The sequence below is a fragment of the Malaclemys terrapin genome, chromosome 6, assembly GCF_027887155.1.
Source record: "Malaclemys terrapin pileata isolate rMalTer1 chromosome 6, rMalTer1.hap1, whole genome shotgun sequence".
NCBI lineage: Eukaryota > Metazoa > Chordata > Testudines > Emydidae > Malaclemys > Malaclemys terrapin.
The window spans coordinates 43,187,476-43,211,389 of record NC_071510.1 but is presented as its reverse complement, the minus strand read 5'-3'; the positions used below and the strand labels follow the sequence as shown (position 1 = coordinate 43,211,389).

At 42.3% G+C, this 23,914-nt stretch overlaps 2 protein-coding genes and 1 long non-coding RNA gene across 8 annotated transcripts in view; 2 read left to right on the top strand and 1 right to left on the bottom strand.

The window, feature by feature from the left end:
• Positions 1–11,781, top strand: part of ERMP1 (endoplasmic reticulum metallopeptidase 1) — a 44,226-nt gene extending 32,445 nt beyond the window's left edge. For all 3 annotated transcript variants that reach the window (XM_054032113.1, XM_054032112.1, XM_054032114.1), the window contains exons 11-15: positions 254–406; positions 5,961–6,163; positions 6,994–7,109; positions 7,616–7,779; positions 9,340–11,781. In XM_054032113.1, coding sequence (XP_053888088.1) covers positions 254–406; positions 5,961–6,163; positions 6,994–7,109; positions 7,616–7,779; positions 9,340–9,504 — 801 coding nt within the window. In that variant the 3' untranslated portion in view covers positions 9,505–11,781. The remainder of the gene's footprint in view (positions 1–253; positions 407–5,960; positions 6,164–6,993; positions 7,110–7,615; positions 7,780–9,339) is intronic.
• Positions 11,782–12,031: 250 nt separating this feature from the next.
• LOC128839260 (uncharacterized) lies at positions 12,032–22,817 on the top strand. 3 transcript variants are annotated; one of them, XR_008445391.1, is made up of 4 exons: positions 12,032–14,309; positions 17,442–17,577; positions 19,406–19,607; positions 22,632–22,817. It is a non-coding gene; the product is annotated as an uncharacterized LOC128839260 (long non-coding RNA). The 3 variants fall into 3 exon arrangements; XR_008445390.1 differs by lacking the exon at positions 12,032–14,309 and adding an exon at positions 16,116–17,169; XR_008445389.1 differs by lacking the exon at positions 12,032–14,309 and having other exon boundaries at positions 16,593–17,577.
• Positions 21,240–23,914, bottom strand: part of RIC1 (RIC1 homolog, RAB6A GEF complex partner 1) — an 88,562-nt gene continuing 85,887 nt past the window's right edge. For both annotated transcript variants that reach the window (XM_054032109.1, XM_054032110.1), the window contains exon 26: positions 21,240–23,335. In XM_054032109.1, coding sequence (XP_053888084.1) covers positions 23,050–23,335 — 286 coding nt within the window. In that variant the 3' untranslated portion in view covers positions 21,240–23,049. The remainder of the gene's footprint in view (positions 23,336–23,914) is intronic.

The window sequence follows — 23,914 nt, the reverse complement described above, 5'->3', positions numbered from 1 at the left end:
ATGAACATTTTAAAAAACAATGTGTGCTTTCTTAAAACTCTAGGAAGTCTGCACATAGATCTAGCATATTGGTTATTTAAGATTGCATGACTTAATGTCTCTTGCATCAAATTAAATAACACTTGTGAAGATAATCACATTTTAAAATGTCCTCTGCATTCCATAAATTAGGTCTTTAGAAATACACTAACACTATCTTTTGCTACTCAGTGCAGTAATTTCATAACTAGTGCCTGATATTTTTATTCTGTAGCTTAACTTCATCTATCTTGCCAAAAGTACAAAGAAGACACTGATAACTTTAACTACAGTGTTTGGAGTTACACTAATTCTTGTTTGCAGTGGAGTATTCTTCCCATACAGTTCTGATTCTGCTAATCCAAAGCCTAAGCGAGTCTTTCTCCAGGTAAGAAAAACCTTACATAATATATAGCCTACATCTTCTTGTTTTTTTGAACTGATGTTTCTCTCTTCAACCTTCCTTTTCCCCCTTCAAAGAAGGGCATTTTATCCTTGGATACAGGACAATTCATAAGAGGATTGTTCATTCCCAGACAGTTAAAAAAATGTAACTGCTTGAGATTATTGTAACTTTTTTTGTTTTCATTGCTCACGATGGGCCACACTCTTCCCTGACTTCTGTTTGGTTACACCAGGAATGAATTTGGCTCAATAAACATGTTTAAATACTTACACATATTTGTTCTAACAAACATTATTCTTAGAAGTAGCGTGCAGGGAGCTAGGCAGACTGTCTCTCTTTTGATCCTTGTGGAACGGTCCGTCTACTTTGTGTGGAGGCTCACTCAGCTGCACTCTGTATATACTGATTTTGCTGGAGTGCTGTGGTCAACTTGAAAGGATAGTGGGTGAATCTCTTTTTAGCAGTGGAATGATTTGCCTTCCCCAGTTATTTTTAGAGTGCATATGTATGTGCGAAGAGTGGGTGGAGTGACAAGTGTAGCTTTGCAATAGCTAAAAGTCTTACCAGACTTTGGAACAACACAAAGTGTAAAAACAAGAAGTGTATAAAATAAAGGCAAATTGTCTTGTTGTAGTTGGCTTGGAGCCTCTTTCTCTGCTAATCTCCAGTTGAGAGATCTTACTTGAAGAAAATTTATTAATAACGTAAAAGACAACCAGTCCTGTTTATCAATGATATCCGGGTATTATGTACTGGAATTACCTTCTTGGTAGATTAGTCGGTAGTGGCAGTAATTTGGAAACTGGGGTCATTGATTTTGCTCCTGACAACTTGTTCTTCTTTGAGCGATGGTGCCTATGTGTTTCCCACATGTTGGACATCCATGTGTCTGAGTCCGGAATTTCTTGCAAGCAGTTTCCATTAGCCCACACGTGCCATAGTTCACGTGCTCCCCACCAACGGCGTAAAGGGAGATGCGGGCTGACACCTCTCCAGTTCCTTCTGACCACCGCATGGTCTGAGTCAGAATCTTCAATGTCCGCAGTCTTTTTTTACTGCACCATTCCTGTCAGAATTGTATACAACTAGTTTCTTTAGTAGCTTTTATAGTATAGTATAGCATAATTGGGGGTAGTCAATTATTTTTTGTCAAGGTCCAAATTTCTTGGGCAAGGTATAGTCAAGGTCCAGACTCCAGAGAAAATAATAATCAAAAACAACAATAATGATGATAAGTAAATAAAAAGATGTTTGGGATCTGTTCAAAAGCATGTTGCAAGATCTTCTAACATGACACGGGGGCAAGATCTCACATCCCAGTCCAGGGCTGGTGCAACTCAGAGACTGGTATTGGGCTGGGCATCAAAGATAGAATGCTTACGTTTCAAGAGGGTGCAATCTATCTTTAGCCAAAGGAGACGAGATTCTGCAATAAGCTGTTATTCACCTAACTGCAAGCATTTCTCCGCTTGAGCTCATCAACGCAATTTGCGTTCAGATTCTGCAGGAATCCCTGCTATCTTAGAGTGTACACTTACCCCAAGTCTTCAGGTCTTGCGTTTGGTTCCCTGTGGTGCATTTAGCCACAAGCTGCACTTTCCATTCTCCACTTAATAATCGTCTGATCTTCATGCACTCTCTCTCAGCTAGATTTTTGAATGAGATTCTCAGATCCTTTCCCCCAGTGGTGAAGATCAAACCTCAATGTGACCTCAGTTATGTTCTATCATCACTCAGTAAGACTCCCTTTGAACTGCTGGCCACATGCATCTATCCATGAAGGTGGTCTTTCTGATAGCTAAAACGTCGGCCAGAAGAGTCAATGAACTGGGAGCACTTATGGCAGGCCCCCCATATACTGCTTTCTATAAAGAAAAGATCTTGTTATGCCCCCAATTTGGGTTGTTTGAGTTTCATAGGTCATCCACCTACCTGTATTTTTTCCTAAACCACATGTCTCAGAAGAGAAGACTGTATTCTCTGGATGTCTGGAGGGCTTTGGTCTTTTATCTGAAAATAACAAAGGACATTAAAAAGACATCTAAACTGTTTCCATAGCAGAGCAATCAAGAAGTCAATCTATATTGGTGCAGAGACTTTTAAAATGGATCTCAGGTTATATTACCCTTTGTTACCATCTAGCCATTATGGGTAGCAGCACATTGCACAAGGGGGCAAGTTACTTCAGCTGCATCTCTGAGAGACATACCCATTCTAGAGATATGTAGGGCAGCTACTTGGAGCTCTTTGTATACCTTCACGAGACATTACGCACTGATACAGTCATCAGCTGTGTATATGGCTGGGGGGACAGCAGTACTGCAGTTAGCTGTCACTTCTGCATTCTCTCCACCTGCCACCTGTTTGACTACTGCTTGTTAATCTCCTATGTGTGGAATGCATAGGGACCTCACTCAAAGAAGAAATGCAGGTTATTCACGTGCATGCATATCCCATGTGTGGAATACGGATAGGGACCACACCATCTCAAAGAACTCCAGTTACAGGTAGGTAACCTCCATTTAAAAGTCACCCAGGAAAGATGTATGAAAAATGTATAAGTACTGGGTTTGGAATTCCTAGATTTTTGGAATACGTGATTCACACTTAGGCCTTGTCTATATTGGAAAGTCTTTTTGGTATAATCTAAGGTGTGAATTATTAAACTGGTATAATGCTCCATTTGGACACTCTTGTCCACTACTTTTGTGTTTTTCAGTTTAGTTTATGTAGATTAATAAATTCCAAGGCCAGAAGGAAATATTGTGACCATCTAGTCTGATCGCCTGTATGACACAGGCCATAGAACTTCCCCCCCCAAAATTCCTACAGCACATCTTTTAGAAAAAGTCTAATCTTGATTTAAAAATTGACAGTGATGGAGAATCCACCATGACCCTTGGTAAATTGTTCCAATGGCTCATTATCCTCACTTAAAAATGCATGCCTTATTTCCTGTCTGAATTTGTCCAGCTTCAACTTTCAGACATTGGATCATCTTATATCTTTCTCTGCTAGATTAAAGAATCCATTATCAAATATTAGTTTCTCATGTAGATACTTATAGACTAGAATCAAGTCACCTCATAACCTACTTTGTTAAGCTAAGTAGAGGTAGTTTGTTTGGCAAGGGGTTTAACCTAAACCAAAAAAGGCACTTTTAAAAATACTAGAATAAGAATGCCCATAGGGAGTGGGGGGGGGGAAAGGTGTTTGGTAGTACCAGGTGCCTGTGTAAAGAAGGCCTAAAGCAGGGTTGACTCAGTACTTTAGAGGGAGATTAATTGAGTGTTAATTTTCTGTAAACTCCTCCTAAATTCCTGCTCTCCAAAGTCTGTTGCTGCCTTTTCCCTTCCCAAGCTGGAGGTATCTGTTTACTGTCACTAGAGCTAAAAACTGCGTAGACGTCCATAACAGCCAATTCAGTAGTCCTCTACATTCTGCCATGCTTGAGCTGTTCTTAGAAACTTAGGCTCAATTTAAAAGTCTCAGTACAGCCTCTCTGGTCATTCTGGACAAGTTCAAAGTATCTCCCCTCTAAGGTTCTGTCTACACAGCAACTAGACACCTGCCACTGGTCCATGCTAGCTTACTAAAGCTCACGGGGCTCTGCCTGCAGAGCTGTTTCATTGCTGTGTAGACTTGTGGGCTTGGGTTGGAGCACTGGCTCTGGGACCCTCCCACCCTGTAATGTCCTAGAGCACACACTCCAACCTGAGCCCGGAAATCTTCACAGCAATGAAACAGCCCCTTAGCCTGAGCCTCACGAGCCCAAGTCGCCTAGCGTGGGCCAGCCTCAGGTTTTTATTTACCCTAAGTGCTTCAGTCAGGCAAACTATACATTACATCTCTGGGACTATTGCCAGTGTCACTGGGCTACACTGACCTTATTCACAGGATGTAGCAAGTGCCTCTTGTAAAACATTTGGAAAGTGCAACCTGGGGGCAGTCTTTCTTCCCTGAGTGCGTGGGGCTTAGTTTCTTTGCCTTGTAAAATTATTTTATTTGAGTTCAACCTCTGTACTAGGTCCAATAAGCATTAATGTTTAAGAATGGCCTATTTGTGTCCTACAAGAAATATCTAGTGGCCAAATCTGTGCAGGGGCTCAGGTAACATCAAGTATCTTGATAGAAACACATTTTCTAACATACCATGGAACAGGGGTTCTCAAACTTTTTCTTCCTGAGGCCCCCCCCCAACATGCTATAAAGACTCCACGGCCCACCTCGCTGTGCCACAATAACTGTTTCTCTGCATATAAAAGCCAGGGCCAGTGTTAAAGGATAGTAAGCAGGGCAATTGCCCAGCGCCCCACATCACAGGGGCCATTGTGAAGCTAAGTTGCTCAGGCCTCGGCTTCAGCCCCTGGTGGCAGGATTTGGAGCCTTGGAGTTCAGGCCCAGGTGGTGGGGCTTTGGCTTTCTGCCCTGGGCCCCAGCAGGTCTAATGCCAGCCCTGCTTGGCGGACCCCCTGAAACCGGCTCACGGACCGCCAGTGGGCCCCAGACCCCTGGTTGAGAACCACTGCCACAGAACAGTGGTTTTCAAACTTTTTTCCTGGGGACTGAGTTGAAGAAAATTGTTGATGCCCACAACCCAATGGAGCTGAGGATGAGAGGTTTGGGGTGTGGGAGGGGCTCAGGGCTAGGGAAGAGGGTTGGGGTGAGGACTGCGGGGTGGAGCTGGGAAAGAGGGGTTGGAGGGCTCAGGGCTTGGGCAGGGGGTTAGGGGTCAGGCTCTGGACTGGGGATGAGGGGGTTGGGGTGCAGGAGGGGCTCTGGGTTTGGGGTTGTTCAGGGCTGGATTGGGGTTGCAGTGCGGGAGGGGGTCAGGGCTCTGGGCTGAGGGGTTTGGGGTGCAGGAGGGGTTCCAGGTTTGCAGGGGCTCAGGGCTGGGGCAGAGAGTTGGGGTGTGAGAGGGGGTCAGGGCTCTGGGCTGGGGGTGCAGGCTCTGGCCTAGAGATGAGGGATTTGGGGTGCAGGAAGGGGTTCCAGGTTTGGGGGGGCTCAGGACTGGGGCAGGAGATTGGGGTGCGGGCGTGGACCACGCTGTACCCCGTAAGCGGCCAGCAGCAGGTTTGGCTCATAGGCTCATAGGCGGAGGCGCACAAGCGGCTCCGCTTCCCTCTCCCCTCCCTCCCAGTTCCCGTTGGCTGGTTGCTGGCCAATGGGAGTGCAGAGCCGGGGCTCAGGGCAGGGGCAGTATGCGGAGGCCTGTGGCCCTCCTGCCTAGAAGCTGCTGGCTGCTTCTGGGGCACAGCGTCGTGTTAGAAAAGGTAGGCACTAACCTGCCTTAGCTGGGCAGCACTGCCGACAGGCCTTTTAATGTCCCGGTCGGTGGTGCTGACCAAGGCGACCCAGCGCCATACATGCCGTGACCTATGGTTTGAAAAATACTGCCATAGAAGACCTTACGCTATGCCAAAAATGCGTGGGCGGTAGTGGTGGGCATTTCAGAATCAGTTCTGACTTTATCAGGTTGCACAAAATATTCCAAATGCCTGATGGTTTTTCTGTTTGTTCCTCACTCTTCCAGCACGTGAGCAGAAGATTTTATGGCCTACATGGAAACTTGGTAAAAAGTGACTCTGGAATATGGATTAATGGGTTGGACTATGCTGGAATATCTCACATCACTCCTCATATACCTGAACTCAATGACACTATCAAAACTAATTGTGAGGACAAGGCCCCTCTCTGTGGCTTTCCTTGGATTCTTCCTGTGCACTTTCTTCTCAGGTAACTTTCTTCTGAGTAATGCCTGTTACCCTGTTTCCCCGAAAATAAGACATCCTCCGAAAATAAGGCCTACTTACAGTTTTGCCTCTCGTTGTAATATAAGGCATCCCGCCGATAATAAGACCTCCCCGATAATAAGGCATCCACCGATAATAAGGCATTTTTCATTTCTGAAAAATAAGACATCCCCTGAAAATAAGACCTAGCGCATCTTTGGGAGCAAAAATTAATATAAGACACTGTCTTATTTTCGGGGAAACAGGGTAGGACCACATGGAACTTAATTTCCAAGACGCATCAGACACCTTTGCACAAGATGAAGAATAAAACTCATTTTGTAATGTTTTTGTCACTGCGAAAGACTTTCTTTTTCATCATATTATAATGTCCCTGGCTGCAAGTGTTTTGTCACAGAAACTTTAGGAGAAAACATTTAATAACTCATGTCATGGTCTCGTGTTCGCCCAAAATCTAGCAATTGGGAAATCTAAAAATTCCTTGCTTTGGTTATTGTTTTAGCTTGTTTTATCTTAAGTAAGTTAACAGGTGGCTTGGTCAAAGAGAATGAGGTGAGGAATGAAGGCATGGTGGAGGCAATCCTGCTGATCACAGAGGGTCCCTTTTAAATGTTTTGATTATAGCCACAGAGTATGAAAGCATTAATCTTTACCTCTAGGGTGAATGGCACTTGAATATTTCATTTTGTAATAGCAAGGCCGCCCAGCCTTGTTCTACAAAGACATGCATTTTGCCCAGAGTCTATAATCTTTTAGCACTATACGGCACTTCTGAGTGTTTTTGTTGGTCTTAAAAAATGCTTTTTATTGTAGAAAGAACTGGTATCTTCCTGCTGCAGAAATTTCTCCCACAAACCCTGTTCACTTTAAACTTCTGGCCAAAGAGCAAATGCCCTGGGATTCTACAAAGTTAACCTTTGAAGTATCAGGTGAGTGCCTATATGTCTATCAGCCTCTGATTTGTGATTTTTTTTTTTTTATGCTCATTATAAGCTTAAATTCTGGTATTGAAAGTGGCTATGCTATCCCTGGGATAGCGGAGTGATTGGCACTAATACATAATTGGGAACCTGGCATCAACTAATTCAACTACCCAGGCACTTGAAAAATTGTGGCCATATTGCAATTGTAAACTTAAAGGCTCATTTGAATTAGCAATTGACTTTTGTTAGCTAGAAACTTTTAAAGCCCATTTTATAACTCTGTCCCTCGCTGCACAGGATCCGCTATGGCTTCTGCTACAGACAGGGGAGCTGCTTAGTTCTGTATCTCATATTGAGAGAGACAACTGGCAGCATACAGGCTAAATCTCTCATACAAAATGAAATTAAACAGCTGATTGGGGCACAGAAGAACCCATAGTAGCTAGAATGCAGTAGAAATGTATTTCTCTTCACCTCCTTCTGCAAATACATTTGCCTGTCTGATGATGTAGGTCCCAGTCACATGTCGCTGTACATTCGACCTCATGAAGGGTCAACACTGTCCAGCTGGTCTCTTGGAGATGGAACTCCTGTTGCTAATATAGGAGGGGATTATTTTGTGTTTTACGCTCATGGACTGCAGGCTGTGGCATGGCGCTTCTGGATTGAGTTGAAGGTGAGGGTGAAAAATGTTTGAGAAAACTTTAAAAATAAACCCAACTTGCTTTATTACATAGATTAATAGAAGCTAGAGGTGAGATTTAATTTGTCTTTTAGTCTGTCCTCTGTGGGCTGATACAAGGCTGTTCCTCTCTGTGTAAAAAATATAAAAGTGCATTCTCTTGTCAAATTTTAAATGACCCGAGGGATGGGGCTTCCATTATTTCCTCTGATAGACACTTTTACAGTCTTCTGTCTTGCCATTAGGATTTTTTTATATTTATCTCAATTTTACCTTTTCTTAATAGTATCTTACTGCTCCTAATTAGAGCTGTTTTGTTGTAGTCTAAATAATTCCTCCCCATGTACTCTGTTTACTTGCTTTGGGAAACTAGGACTCTTAAGTGGCAAATCTATCCCCTTAGAAAGGGAAGGAGTTACAGACTTTGCTTAGTAAACGTCTTTTGGATGCTTTTACCCTTCTAAGGTGCCCCTTTGAGCAATTCCCCGTTTCTTTTCCAAGGTGAATGTTGATGGGACCAGGGTAGTCACCTCTCATCATCTTACCTAAAGTTTCCTAGAAATAATTCACAGCATACCTGAAGCTTTTATTGCCATGGAATTTAAGATGCCTGATTCCCTTGGAAATTTTTATAGAGAAACATACAGGTTCAGCAAGGGTTCATTCCTGGATAAGGTGATCTGATCACTTACCAAATTATCTTCCAAAGTGGAGTAAAGAGATACTCACCAGCAGCCCTGCATCCAGTTGTGCCAAACAGGAGTCTGCTTTGTACTAGAGCTCTGCCAGATGGACAAGGAAATTTTATTTGTTACCTAAACGCGAGATTGAGGAGTTGGGAAGAGCTCCCAAAACTTGTAGCCCCGCTTTGGTAGTTATGATCAGAGGGCTGAACTCCTTTGTATAGTAAACTGAAGGTAAACTAATTTCATTTAGTTGCTAGGAGAGGAACTCTGGTGTTTGGTGATGAGTGAGCCTGCTGCAGGGCCCATCAGAATCTTGACAAGTAGATTGATCCAACAGGTGAAGGATCAGCCCTATTCATCCCAGACTTTGGAAGCTTTTCACAGTAATTCTCTTCAGGCAGGAAGATTCACTTCCTTGTGTGTATTGGAGATTTGATCATACCGACCTCTTCAAGGATACATGGGCCAAGTTCTGAGCACAGTTGAATGTGTGCAGTCTTAAGTAAATGGCATTGAACACGTGCAATGGAATACAGATCAGCTGGGATATTGGGTCAATACCAATACTTCTATTGATTCTCTCTTCTATCAATCAGGGATCTCCATTCTGCAAAGTCTCTTCTGCATGGTGGTAAAGCCATTTTCTTTCACATTAGATAATACTGCTGGTCTATTTTAACAGACATTAAGAAGGCTTTTAACTTTAAAAATAGTGAACCATGGGGCTGATGGTAGTATACTGGACACTAGCTGGCTTGTAGGAAGACTCAGCAGGGGTATCTGGAATGAACAATATCTAGAACCTTTGAAGAGGCCAAGGGTGAAGATAATGCTTGGTAAATTTGGCATTGCCTTTTCTCATTTTCAGGCTGCAGAAAAGCACTCTGATGGAATGGTTTCCCTCGCCATAGCAGCACATTATTTCTTTGGGGAAGATCAAAAGTCACCTCAGCTGTATGCCTTAATGGAGAGATTTCCAAACTGGACATTTCCTTCTGGTTGGGTCTGCACCTATGACCTCTTTGTCTTTTAGTCTCACTGTGTCAGAAGATTCAACTCTCATTATGAATGAGTTCATTCTGGCAAGGTGTGCAAGATGGTTTTTACAAATCTGTGAAAAACATTTTGGGCACAAGATTGTTTCTGTGGTAGCTTGACTGCTTAAAGGATAAGCAGGGTTCCTGTCCTCTTTCTCTGGGAGTGGGTGGTCTTGCCCTGCTGGGCTGGGGGAGAAGTGCCTCCATATTTATGCAACTATAATTCAGCTGTTTCTCGCACTGACATGGCAGTTTGACTAGTGTAGATCTAACATGAAGACTGCATTTGAGGAGGTAACGTTATAGAATAGCCCTCTGTGCCCTGTAAATTAGGGTCTCTGTGAGGGAATTGCCACAGTGTTGTAAAATATGCCCTAGGTTTTAAATACATGTGAATGCTATCATCTACAAACCCTTATTCCTATCTGTCCTATTAAAATAAAATAAGGTTTTGGCTAAAAGATTTTTGATCGTGTATGTGATGGAGCAGAAGCCTTTTTCTGAGTAAGTATTACTGTGACATCTGGATGAAACCAGTTTTGTAGTAGTCACTTAGGCTATGCTGTGTCCTTGGAAAATTTCAGACTGGAAATTTCATGCATGGAATTTGGTGATCAGTCTGTTACTTCGATCATTAACAACTTTTTTTCCTCTGTCCTCCACTGTTCTGTTTTAAAGTTTTTTTTTTTTTTATTGGTCATGTCCTTTCTCTGTCCTTGTGTTAAAAGTCATTGTGGTAAAGAGTTGAGTGGAGGAGGTCTGACCAAATCCTACAGTCTTCTACTTATTTCCCTGTTGGGATCTTGCAGCCTGTTTCAAGTATCAACATGAAGACTAGACTCGTGCATGAGATGCAAGCATGTGGCATTGTTGTGTACATCAGAGCACTGAGTCACACTCTCTGGCCTTTTTTTTTTTCGTTTGAATGGACATCTTGTAACTGCTTGATTACTAGTTTCTAAATTGATGTTGGTTATAAATCTCTATTTAGCATACTGGATTATTTGTATATGTATATTTTTGATAAGTACTTTTGTGTAGGCTTTCTTAGTTTAAGAGTAATTCATTTCACTTCACTTCATTACTACTTTGGTTCAGTGTTTAGTTTAGTTTAGTTTAAAAAAAAAAGTGCTTTCCATAAGGATTTGTGTAACTGTTGTGAAGAGAGACTTTTAAAGCACATGAAGCATCTGACATTTATGGAGAACTGTTCTTAATCTTTCTTACAGCGTGGGATTTTCAAAAGCACATAAGTGATTTAGGAACACAGCTCCCATTTAAAGTCAACAGGACTTGTGCTCCTAAGTTAGCTGTGTGTTTTGGAAAACCCCCCCCCAGAAAAATGTAGCCACCAAAAAAAAAAATATTGAATCTTTGATTTTGTTTTCCTAAACTGTGTGTAAGGTGGGGAAACTTCTCCAAATTAATTCCAGCGGTTTGTGCTGCCCATTCTCTAGCATAATGGCGTAAACTTAGTGCTTTGTTCACCTGAATAAAAATTGCCGAATTATATGCACTGGAGTTAAAGCAAACAAGCTGTAGTGTTGTGGATATCTACACAGTATGTGAGAAATTAATGCTTAAGATGACATTCCTCATGACTTTGTTGGCCCTGAGGGTTCTCATGATCAGGTTTATTGACTTAACTTTTTTAATTGTTCAGTTAGAGTGTACTTAACCAGCATGGAACAATTCAGAATATTATGTACATTTGTAGGGTGTTGCATGACTGAGATTCTCAGACCAATTAAAGTATCTAATTATTTTGGTTTGTGTATTGCATAAAGGAAACAAAACCACCAGACTAACACTGTTGGCTCAATAGCACCTGGTCTTTCATGTACAGTGCTTATCTCTATTCATTTAGAGTATTTAGCTATAAATAGGGGTGTACTATTAGCAATCCTAATAGTTTTGCAGAAATCTGAGTCTTAATAGCTTTCTTAAATGTATGGTAAGTCTCATTAAATGCACTATTTTGTACTGCACTTACACTAGAGTTGGCACAGTTAAGCCTGATGAAGGATTAAGGCTGTACCAGAATCATTCACTGTGTCTTCCCCAAAATTGGTATTTTTATTGTGCCTCTAACTTGTAAACTTAAAAAAACAAGTGCAAGAAGAGTCCATGGAGTGGGAAAAATATCAATGTGCAGCATGTAGATAACTTCTGGAACTTCACTGAAGCAATAACTGTATTGTTACTGTAAGAAAAAGTAAAATGATGTTGCTAACTCAGGATCACCCTTTATTAAATAGCAGAATTAAATTGTCTGGGATGTCTGGTTATTGTGAATTCCTGCCTTAATAACATGCTGATCCTGTTACTGGGAGATTGATTGTTTTTGTTTCTAGCACTGCAAGCCCAAACCTTATACCTGAAACTTGGGGAATTACCATTACTGGTGAGATATGGCATGACCAAAGAACGTAAAAATATTCTCAGTAAAGTGTGGACATGGAATGAGATGATGATGATGTCTCTGCGTACCTGAATAGGTGAGCCTGCGTAGTGCAGCATAGGTTTGCTGAATTGTTTAGAAGGTGTCAGAGTAACAGGCTTCTAAAAACTGTAACGGCACAACTTGCATATAGGTAATTAGAGATGCCAGAGGGATTCAGATACATTGGTTATGTTCATAGACTCATAGACTTTAAGGTCAGAAGGGACCATTATGATCATCTAGTCTGACCTCCCGCGTGATGCAGGCCACAAAAGCTGACCCAACCCCTTTCCCTTGACTCTGTTGTTGAAGTCCCCAAATTCTGTGATTTAAAGACTTCAAGTCGCAGAGAATCCTCCAGCTAGGGAACCCCGCCCATGCTGTGGAGGAAGGCGAAAAACCTCCAGGACGTCTGCCAATCCACCCTGGAGGAAAATTCCTTCCCAACCCCAAATATGGCGATCAGTAGAACCCCGAGCATGCAGGCAAGATTCTCCAGCCAGACCCTCATTGGCCATTGATACTATATACCAGCGATGGCACGCTGTTAATTTGACTAAAATAACGTTATCCCATTAAACCATTCCCTCCATAAACTTATCTAGCTTAATCTTAAAGCCAGACAGGTCCTTCGCCCCCACCATTTCCCTCGGAAGACTGTTCCAATATTTCACCCCTCTGACGGTCAGAAACCTTAGTCTAATTTCAAGCCTAAACTTCCCCACGGCCAGTTTATATCCATTCGTTCTCGTGTCCACATTAGTACTGAGCTGAAATAATTCCTCTCCCTCCCTGGTATTTATCCCTCTGATATATTTAAAGAGAGCAATTGTATCTCCCCTCAGCCTTCTTTTGGTCAGGCTAAACAAACCGAGCTCCTCGAGTCTCCTTTCATACGACAGGTTTTCCATTCCTCTGATCATCCTAGTGGCCCTTTTCTGTACCCGTTCCAGTTTGAGTTCATCCTTTTTAAACATGGGAGACCAGAACTGCACACAGTACTCCAAATGAGGTCTCACCAGCGCCTTGTACAACGGAAGCAGCACCTCCTTATCCCTACTAGATATACCTCACCTAATGCATCCCAAGACCACATTGGGTTTTTTCACCGCTACGTCACATTGCCGACTCATAGTCGTCCCTCTGTCTACCAGAACTCTGAGGTCTTTCTCTTCCTCTGTTACTTCCCACCGATGCGTCCCCAGTTTGTAACGAAATTTCTTGTTAGTCATCCCTAAATGCATCACCTTACACTTTTCACTATTAAATTTCATCCTATTTCTGTTACTCCAATTTACAAGGTCATTCAAGTCTCCCTGCCGAATATCCCGATCTTCCTCCGTATTGGCAATACCTCCCAACTTTGTGTCATCCGCAAACTTTATCAGCCCACTCCTACATTTGGTTCCGAGGTCAGTAATAAATAGATTAAATAAAATGGGACCCAAAACCGAACCTTGAGGAACTCCACTGGTGACCTCCCTCTAACCTGACAGTTCACCTTTCAGTACGACTGGTGAAGTCTCCCCAATAACCAGTTCCTTATCCACCTTTGGATTTTCATATTGATCCCCATCTTTTCCAATTTAACCAATAATTCCTCGTGCGGTACCATATCAAACGCTTTACTGAAATAGAGGTATATTAGGTCCACCACATTTCCCTTATCTAATAAGTCTGTTACTTTCTCAAAGAAGGAGATCAGATTGGTTTGGCACGATCTGCCTTTGGTAAAACCATGTTGTAATTTGTCGCAATTGCCATTGACCTCAAGGTCCTCAACTTCTTTCTCCTTCAAAATTTTCTCCAGGACCTTGCACACTACAGATGTTAAACTGACAGGCCTGTGGTTACCTGGGTCACTTTTTTTCCCTTTCTTGAAAATAGGAACCACATTAGCTATTCTCCAGTCCAATGGTATCACCCCCAAGTTTAGATTCATTAAAAATTTTCGCTAAGGGGCCTGCTATTTCTCACGCCAGTTCCTTCAATGTTCTCGGATGAAGATCATCTGGTCTGCCTGACTTAGTCCCGTTAAGGTGTTCAAGTTTGGCTTCTACCTCGGATACGGTAATCCCTCCTCCTTTATTCCCCTCTGTCACACTGCCACTATTCCTAATCCCTTCATTTGCCTCATTAAAGACCGATGCAAAATATTAGTTTAGATATTGTGCCATGCCTAGATTATCCTTAATCTCCACTCCAGCTACAGTCTTCAGCGGTCCCACTTCTTGTTTTCTTCCTATTTATATGGCTATAAAACCTCTTACTATTGGTTTTAATTCCCCTTGCAAGGTCCAACTCTACACGGCTTTTGGCCTCTCTCACTCCATCTCTACATGCTCTGGCCTCAATAAGGTAAGTTTCCTTACTGATCCCTCCCCTCTTCCACTCTTTGTACGCTTTCTGTTTTTTCTTAATTGCCCCTTTGAGATGCTTGATCATCCAGCTCAGTCTAAATCTCTTGCCTACTAACCGTTTTCCCTTTCTCGGGATACAGGCCTCCGACAGCTCCTGCAACTTTAACTTAAACTAATCCCAGGCATCATCTGCCTTTAGATCCATAAATATGTTAGCCCAATCCAGTTCCCTAACCAGTCCTCTTAATTTATTAAAATTAGCCTTTTTAAAATTGTAAACCCTAGTCTCCGATTTAATTCTGTTAATCCTTCCATTTAGTTTAAACCGAATTAGCTCATGATCACTCGAGCCAAGGTTGTCCCCTACAACCATTTCCTCAACGAGGTCCTCACTACTCACCAAAACCAAATCTAAAATGGCCTCCCCCCTCGTTGGTTCAGCTACTACTTGATGAAGGAATTGATCAGCAAGCACATCTAGGAGCATCTGAGCCCTATTATTGCTACTAGCATTTGTTCCCCAATCTATATCTAGGAAGTTAAAGTCCCCCATAATTACACAGTTCCTATTAGTATTTACTTCCCTAAAAACATTAAATAGTTCTGTCCATATCCAGAGTAGATCCTGGTGGTGTATAGCACACTCCAAGCACTATCCCAGGGGAGGCTGTAGGAGTTCTTTTACCCAGTGTGAGTATTGCCCAGACAGACTGTCTTATCCATTCCATCCGTTATTATTTCTTTACAGTTTACCTCATTATTGACGTACAATGCCACCCCCCCCCCCCTTTACCTTAGTTCCGGTCGTTCCTAAACAGCACATACCCTTCCATACCTGTACTCCAGTCATGACAACCGTTCCACCATGTTTCGGTTATTCCTATGATATCTGGTTTCATTTCTCTGACTAGGAGCTGCAATTCCTCCATTTTGTTACCTAGGCTTCTTGCGTTGGTGTATAAACATCCTAATGTAGGCCGTGTAGCCTGTCTCCCATTAGTTATGCAATTTGTTATGGACCCCTTACTGTTCATCCCCCCTCCCTTTCTTATGTTCAATCCCCTCCCCCTGGCTATATCTGTTCTTATCTCATCACCCTCCTTTTCAGTGTTGGAATCTGGTGTGGAGATTAACTGGACATCTCCCAACCGTCTCCCCCAACTTCTAGTTTAAAGCTCTTCTGATGAGATGAGCCAGCCTCCCTCCCAGAAGTCTATTTCCTTCCCTACTCAGGTGAAGTCCATCCCGTGAGAACAGTTGTCTGTCCACAAAAGCCTCCCAGTGGCCATACATCCCAAAGCCCTCCTTATAGCACCACTCCCTTAGCCAACTATTTATCCTCACAATCCTGTCCGCCCTTTGCTGCCCTTCTGTAGGAACAGGCAGAATCCCACTGAAGATGATCTGAGCCTTGATTTCCTTGAGTGTCTTCCCCAGTCTGGCATAATCTCCCTTGATTCTCTCTAATGAGAACCTAGCCGTGTCATTTGTTCCTACGTGTAGGATTATCAAGGGGTTCTTACCCGCTCCTTTTAGGATCCTTTTCAGCCGTAGGTCCACATCCCTTATCTTAGCACCTGGTAGACAGCACATCCTTCTGTTCTCTGGGTCTGCCCTGGTCACAGACCTGTCTAACCTCCTCAGTATGGAGTCCCCAATCACGTAAACCTGCCTTTGCCTTGTGACAGTGTGATCTACTAATCTATTCTCTATTCCCTCTAGTTGTAACCTGTGTCTGTTCCTATTTTCCCTTATACTCCTCCTTGTACCATCCTGTATCCTGCCGGGGCCCATATTTAGTGCTGCCTCCATCACCTCCTTCCCTCTCTCTATGGGAGTAGTTGCTCTTCTCTTCTTGCTCACCCTCCCACCTTCAGTTACCATCTGCCGCTCCCCCTCCTCGTTATCCAAACACCAAAACCTGTTCCTGAGTTCTATTTATTTCCCCTTCACTGGCCCTCCTTTTCCTTGGCCTGCTTCTCACAGTCACATGGTTCCACTGCCCTTGTTCTCCCTCTGATAATCCCCCCTCACACACTGTAGCCCCTGCTTCCACCTGAACCCCTGAGCATTCCCCCTCAACCCCTCCTTGCCTTTCCTCCATCAACTGCTCGAATCCCCTTCTATACTCTACCAGGGCATTTACCTGCATCTCCAACCTTTGAATCTTTTCTTCCAGCAACTCTATTAGGTGATGCTTCATACAAACATACCTCTGTTCAGGCTCCCCCACTAGCACCATATACACGCCACAGCTTCCACATGCAATCATCTGCATTGTGTCCTCTGCTGCAGTCTCTGCACCACAGGACACACAACACACTGCGCCCTCCTGCCTCCCCCTGCCAACTCCCACTCAAACTCCCCTGTTAGCCACCCTGTTTGCTGCTTCCTGTGCTGCTGCTCACAGCTGTGCCGCTGCCTGGCTGGGTGGCCACTTGTATAGGTCCCCTACGCAGCCAAGCTCCACCCCCTAATCAGGGCTCGGCATCCCTCCCAGCACACTGCCCCTACAGGCCTCTACACACACAAGCACTACAAAGACGGACACAAGTTGAATAGATGTACCAATGCAGTTTCTTCATATGAAAAGTCTGTATGAACTGCTCTGTATTCAGTCTTTTCATTTAACCCTCTGAATTCTAGAAATACTTCTGCAAGCCCTATGTGCAACTCACTCATCTCACATTATAAACTGTTCAGTCTTCAGCTAACATTTTCAGGAACTCACCTACCTTTTTTAATACTGCAGTTTTCTTGCCTTGAACACCTAATAAAGCACAGTATTGGATGGGACATGCTTCATAACTAAACTGCATATGCCCAGAGCCTGTCACTCTCATGCATGGAGTTGAAAGGTAAAGGTGCACTTGGGTGGAAGCCTTTCTTTACTTTTAGTGCTGCAGTAAGCAAGTAGTGGATTAACTGTTCTATTTGAGGTGGTAGATGTTTCTAGAGGTCTAGTCTTTTTAAAATTGCTTTCATTTAGGAGTACCTGTAAGTCTTAATAATTTAAAGCTTTACCAGTGGCGTGTCTATATAGATTAACTTCTTTGCATTTTGAAACTCATATAGTTTATTACCTTATAGTAACTGTGGCTCTATGCATTGATCCCACTCTTATACACAGGTGATCAGAATCTTTTAACCAGCAGTGTGTGTTTGGGGCTGTGGATGTGCCCTGTATGTCTTCACACCACCCCTCTTGAGGGTGCAGCATCCCCATCTGCATATAGAACATCTTGAAGAACCTCAGTTACTTTAAGGTAAGTAGCCATTGTTTTTGTGTGTGTGCATGTCTATTCTGCTCTTTGTGATTGCTTCACTGAGACAGGAAAAAACGGTTACTCACCTTTGTGACTGTTCTTCAACATGTTGCTCATATCCATTCCAATGAGGTGTGTGCACACCACGTGCACGATCGTCAGAAATTTTCTACACTAGCACCACCCGGTGGGTCGGCTGTGGAGCCCCCTGGAGTGGCGCCTTCATGGCGCTGGATATATACCCCGGCCGACCCAGCGCCCCCTCAGTTCCTTCGTGCCGGCTACTCCGACAGTGGGGAAGGGGGGCAGGTTTGGAATGGATATGAGCAACACATCTCGAAGAACAACAGTTACAAAGGTGAGTAACCGTTTTTTCTTCTTCAAGTGCTTGCTCATATTGATTCCAATTAGGTGACTACCAAGCCCCACCTAGGCGGTGGGGTCAGAGTGAGACAGTGTCGTGTGCAAAACCGCTGATCCAAATGCAGCATCGTCTCTGGATTGCTGTACAAGCACATAGTGAACAGCAAAGGTGTGGACTGATGACTAAACTGCAGCTCTACAAATGTCCTGGATCGGGACTTGAGCCAGGAAGGCAGTTGAGGAGGCTTGGGCCCTCGTGGAGTGGGCAGTGAGGCGTGGCGTTAGGACACCAGCCAGGTCGTAGTAAGCACGAATGCAGGACATGATCCAAGAGGAGAGACGTTGGGAGGAGACCAGTAGGCCTTTCAGCCGGTCAGCTACTGCAACAACGAGTTGCATTGTCTTTTGAAATGGTTTCATACACTCAATATAGAAAGCAAGGGCCCTGCGCACGTTCAAGGAGTGCATACGCTGGTCTTGGCATATGGCTTAGGATGGAAGACCAGGAGGAATATACCCTGGGTCACATGAAAAGCTGATACAACCTTGGGAAGGAAGGTAGGGTGGGGGCAAAGCTGCACCTTGTCTTTATGGAAGACTGTGTACAGAGGCTCAGATGTCAGGGCCTTGAGTTCAGAAACACGCCTTGCTGAAGTGATGGCTACAAGGAAGACTGTCTTCCAAGATAGGTAAAGGAGCAAGCAGGTAGCCAATGGCTCAAATGGGGGTCCTGTGAGCTTGGAGAGAACCAGGTTAAGATCCCACACTGGAACGGGTTGGCGTTGCTGTGGGTAAAGGCGGCCTAAGCCCTTGAGGAATCTGACAACCATCAGGTTAGAGAAGACCAAGGAAGCATGTTCTCCTGGCTCTCCTGTCTCACTCCGACCCCACCGCCTAGGTGGGGCTTGGTAGTCACCTAATTGGAATCAATATGAGCAAGCACTCGAAGAACCACCTATGTTCTAGAGGAGTTAAGCCTGCGTAAAGATTCATACTGCTTGAGCAAACTGGGCAACAGAGATGGAGGCTGATACCTGTGAATGGAGATCCATGCTGCTGCTCAGCATTTCCAGGTTAGGCTAGAAACAACCGCTGAGCTTTCCTACTCTGATCTCCTGCGTAACACAGCTCTAGGAGTCCCAGGAATTAATTCCAAAAGCGATGGTTGACTGGTTTTCAATCTGTGGTCCATGGATCCCTTTGGGTCCACACAGTGTAAGATTTCCGAAGGGGAGATAATGAAAAAATGTTGAAAATCACTGGACTAGAGCATATCTTTTGACTTAAAATTACAATGGGCTGTGGTGGACTCTCCCTCACTGGAGAATTGTTCCTCGTGGTTTAGGCCAAAGGATTCAAGCTATTGATTATATTTCTCTGCTAAACTGAAGAGCTATCAAATTTGTGTTCATGTAGGTTTTAACTTGATCAGTCTTATAATGCACATTTTCAATAACGTTTGTAGCTCTTCTCTTCCAATTTATTACCATCGTTCCTGAATTGTGGACACAGCTGCACCAGTGCTAATGAGGTAATACAAGGTTCCTACTCCTGCCTGTAGATCCAAGGATTGCATAAGATTTTTTTGGCTACGGCAGTGTTCATGTTCATCTGAATATCCACAAAACTCTTGAGTCACTGCATCCCAGGATCAAGTCCCCCATTGTGTAAGTATAAGCTTACATTTGCCCTGTAAGCTAGGTCCAAACACTTGAGATAATTAGTAAATCGTGACAGAGATATCAAAGCCCCAAACTGTCAGTAATTGTTTTCTTCTAGTTCATTGATAAATATCAAGCCAAGAACCTATTCCTGCTGTACCTTACTAGATAAACATGTTTAAGGCCTGTGCACTACTGTTGCAGCTCTCTGTCCCAGGATAAGGTAGATGAGACGGTATCGTTTATTGGACCAACTTCTGTTGGTGAGAGGAAACCTTTACACAGAACTCTCCATTAGTTTAATATATGCCATGTTCATTGGGTATCCATTCTAAAGCTCAGATTTGTAAAGCTATCGAGGCATGAGTCTAAATTCCATGGTCATCTGATGAAATTCAGACTGACTGCTTTAATAGCTTTTGAAAGTTAAGATTTAGGCTCCTAAATCAGTTAGGCATAGCAATGCTTAAATAGCTTTAAAACTCTGGGCCTTAAAAGTGATGTAGTACTACATCACATGCCTTAGAGAAGTCTACATGTATACTCAGCAAGAGGAAGTTGAGCTGGCCAGCCAGTACCAACAATTTTGGACAAAATTAAGTTCTAGAAGTGGGTCCTCCACTAATGGTATCTTGTAGAGGGAAGTATTAAATGCTATTTTAATTACATTAAGATCTAATTCATTTTGCCTTTCCCCAGCTAAATAGAGCATTAACCAAGAATACTAAGTTTTTAGTATTGCTTTTACTAACAGGACAGCTAACTTTTTAAACACTCCTGTCCACAGGTAATTTGCTGAAACAAACACAAACAGCAACCACTAGGACATTGGTTAAGAAATAAATGTAGTATAAGGGAAAAAACCCATGCATGCTCTATTCCAAAAAGAGTAGTGTCCAGGTTGACTTAAGATGCTTTGCATTAGTGAGATCACTACAGATGACTGTTGCAAGGCAATTTCTTCTATATCTGTTCAAACTACACATAAGATCAAAAACTTTAAGAGGCTTATGGCAGTGATTCTCAACCAGGGGTACCTCAACTCAGAGATGTTTTAAAAGTACTAGCAAAAAAGTCAGTACAATGAGTTGTTTATACACCTCTACCTCAATATAACACTGTCCTCGGGAGCAAAAAAATCTTACCGCGTTATACTGAACTTGCTTTGATCCACTGGAGTGCACAGCCCTGCTTTACTGTGTTATATCAGGGTAGAAGTGTATTACTCTATATATTTACACTGAAATGTAAATTGAGGGATAGCCAGAGACACAATTATAAAATACTGTACTTAAATTGCAGTATGGTAAATGAGAATGTAAACAATTTTTCAGTAATAACTCTTTTTTCTGAGGTGTAATTTGGGGGTATACAAGACAGACTGCTGAATGGTTGAGTCACTGGCTGATGGTGAAGGAACATTTGCAGCACAAAGTTCTAATGGCAGTAGCTGTCATTTTCCTACAGTAGGAAAAGTCTTGCAAGCTCACTTCAGGTGGGGGTAGATCTATCTTGACTCCTGGAATAAATCTAAGTGACTGTTCATACTATTTTTTCCATCCATTAGTGCAGCACTCAATTTACCATGAACAAATAAATTGTCAGTTATTAAAAGTGAAAAAAATAAAGTCCAAATAGTACACAAATGACAAAGTCAGACTTTTACTTATAGCATTTAAAACCCAAACTAAGTTCTTAAGGCCTGCTTTCATTTGATTTTTGTTGTCTAGCCATGCTCACAAAATTATTTTTTTCTATACCAAGTTTAAGTTAACTGTATTCTTTTAACCCAGTTATAGATTTAAAAGTCAGTTCACCAAAAGCTTAATACAACTGTTTCATTGTTCAAGTCCCCTAATTTGGATGGAAGAATATACTTCAGATAACTGACATTAGTGTGCTTTATTTACTAGGCAGGATCTGTCCCCCATAGCTATACTACTGTAGATTAACTTAATCAAAACAGGATTTGAAGTTTTGCTGCATGTAAGACAATCAATAAAATTACACCTACAGCAGACACCATTAAACTCTTTAAAACATAAATAAGCAAGTGCAACCAGCCACTTATTTCACCCTTGTGAATATTCTTCACACTTAAGACAGGTCAGGTTTTATTTTCAGAATCTGAATGGGAATAACAGCAGAGGGAGACTATGCTGTAACTACCACATTGTAAAAAATCAATACAATGATGTTATAAAAATAAGCCAGTGGGATTTTGTATAAAATAAGCAATGTTGCATTATTTTGTTCAGATTGCACAGTACAAACAAGCTAATATCTAAATTAATACTGTTACAGGTATTTAATATTACATATATTGGGAGACAGCAGCTAGGAAAATAAGCACCTCAAAGCAGCTATGAGACTTCTGCAGCCAGCTTTTCAGAACAGTGTCCGAAAGTTAAAATAAAATCTTATATTTAATTACAGGTATACACATTATAAAATGTTGAAAAAAAGTAAGTATGCACTGCTTACATATTAAATTTTAGTAACAGTACATAAGTGATTCTATTTATATAAAAAAATCCATTCTTGTGAAAGGAATTTACACATGAAATAAATAAACGTTCAGTAATCTTAAAATTAATTGTAGGTCAGAGTGGCCAAGTGTAAAAACCAAGCCACTTTTAAAATGTTACTCTAATGATAGGGCAGAGTAAAAGTATGCCACATCCAGAAGGAAGTGCAACTCTGCTTTAATTTTACCAGTTAGTTATAACCATGCAAAATACACCGGTACCTTCAAATATGGTACAACTCCAAGAGCATGAACAGCACACCCTTGAGAATATTTATACAAGAATATTCACAAAAACATACACTTTACAATTCTTTAATACAAAATATTTAGTGATATCAAATAGCATAATCTATTAAACACTTAGATCCCAGTTGACTCAGGCCATAACTTTCTAACTAGCTTCGTCTTACAATTCATATTTTTAAGTGACAGGAAAAACAGGCAAGGTGGGGAGGATTATAAAATGGTGTAGTCATCTCTTGCTTTCTCTCATTATATAGGAGATGTTCAAATTAGGTGACGCATATGGCAAAGGGACCCATGAAATGGATGTTAAAATAAACTGCATTGATGCCTATTGCGGTCCTTCTGCAATCAATATCCAGTACCAGAGAGGAAGCTCAATTTAGAGGAGGACAGAGGAAGAACAAGTCTTAGTCACAATAAAACCAAATCTTTTTACATAACTATTCTCTTGGTTTCAATTGTAGGTGTTTTAAAACTGAAAGGTTGAGCTGCTTATTGGAGGTCACCTTATATTCATCCATGGATTTGACATTCTCTATTCAATGCTTGTAGAAATCAAACATTAAAATCCAACCCAGGGAAGCATGTCTGAAAGCTGGTTTGCTTCCTTACAATCCTGATAATTTGTGTACTTATCTGCCAGCTGTGCTATCATTAATAGCTAAAATCATGTTAGGATACGGTGCAGTCATAACTGCCTTCCTGGAGAGGATCCTCCTCCTCTGCCCCAGACATGTCCTCTTCATGTCGACTCACACTGCTACTTCCACTATCACTCTGAGGGCTAGTGCTATGGCAGGTCAAACTCCGGCTTTCCTCTGCCCTTGGGCTGGCTTGTTCAGTAACCTTACAAGGGTTCACTGGTTGAAAAGCTTCAGGCTGCACTTGCTCTTCTGATATCTCACTTAGTTTCTGGAGCTGTGGCTTGATGACATTTAAAAATGGCTTGTACCCAGGGCTAAAGAACAAAGAAGGAAGAGGTAACTATGCAGTCAACTAAAAATAGCACTTCATTCACATTCTGCCCTCTAGGCTTCAGCAGTAAACCATTACTGTAGAGCCACCTATTACAGCTCTTGCATAAAGCGCATGGGGTCAAGCTGCTACTGTCAAACAGTGACAGCAATTCAAATAGAGACCATTGTTTCAGGGGACTATGCATTATAACAGACTGTTACAGAGCTGTGGATTTCTATAGGGAAGCTGCTAAGGAAAATTCTATTCTGAGTGTCTAAACAATGTAAATAGAGACCCAAGTAACAGAACATTGTCAAAATACCAAATTATATATTGTAATAGGAGGGTCCCTTCATTTATTCAAAAGAATTTTAAAACTTATAAAGTAGTGGAAGACACAGCACTGTGTTCTGTAATTAGTAAAAATGTAAAGTGATACATTTTCAATACAACTAGAAACCTAAGTAATCAGTATATTGCAGTGGCACTGAAAAGCCTCAGACAGGATCAAGGCCCCATTGTTCCAGGTCTTGTACAAACACACAGGAAGAAAAGAGATTGCTATGTGAAAAACCTCAAC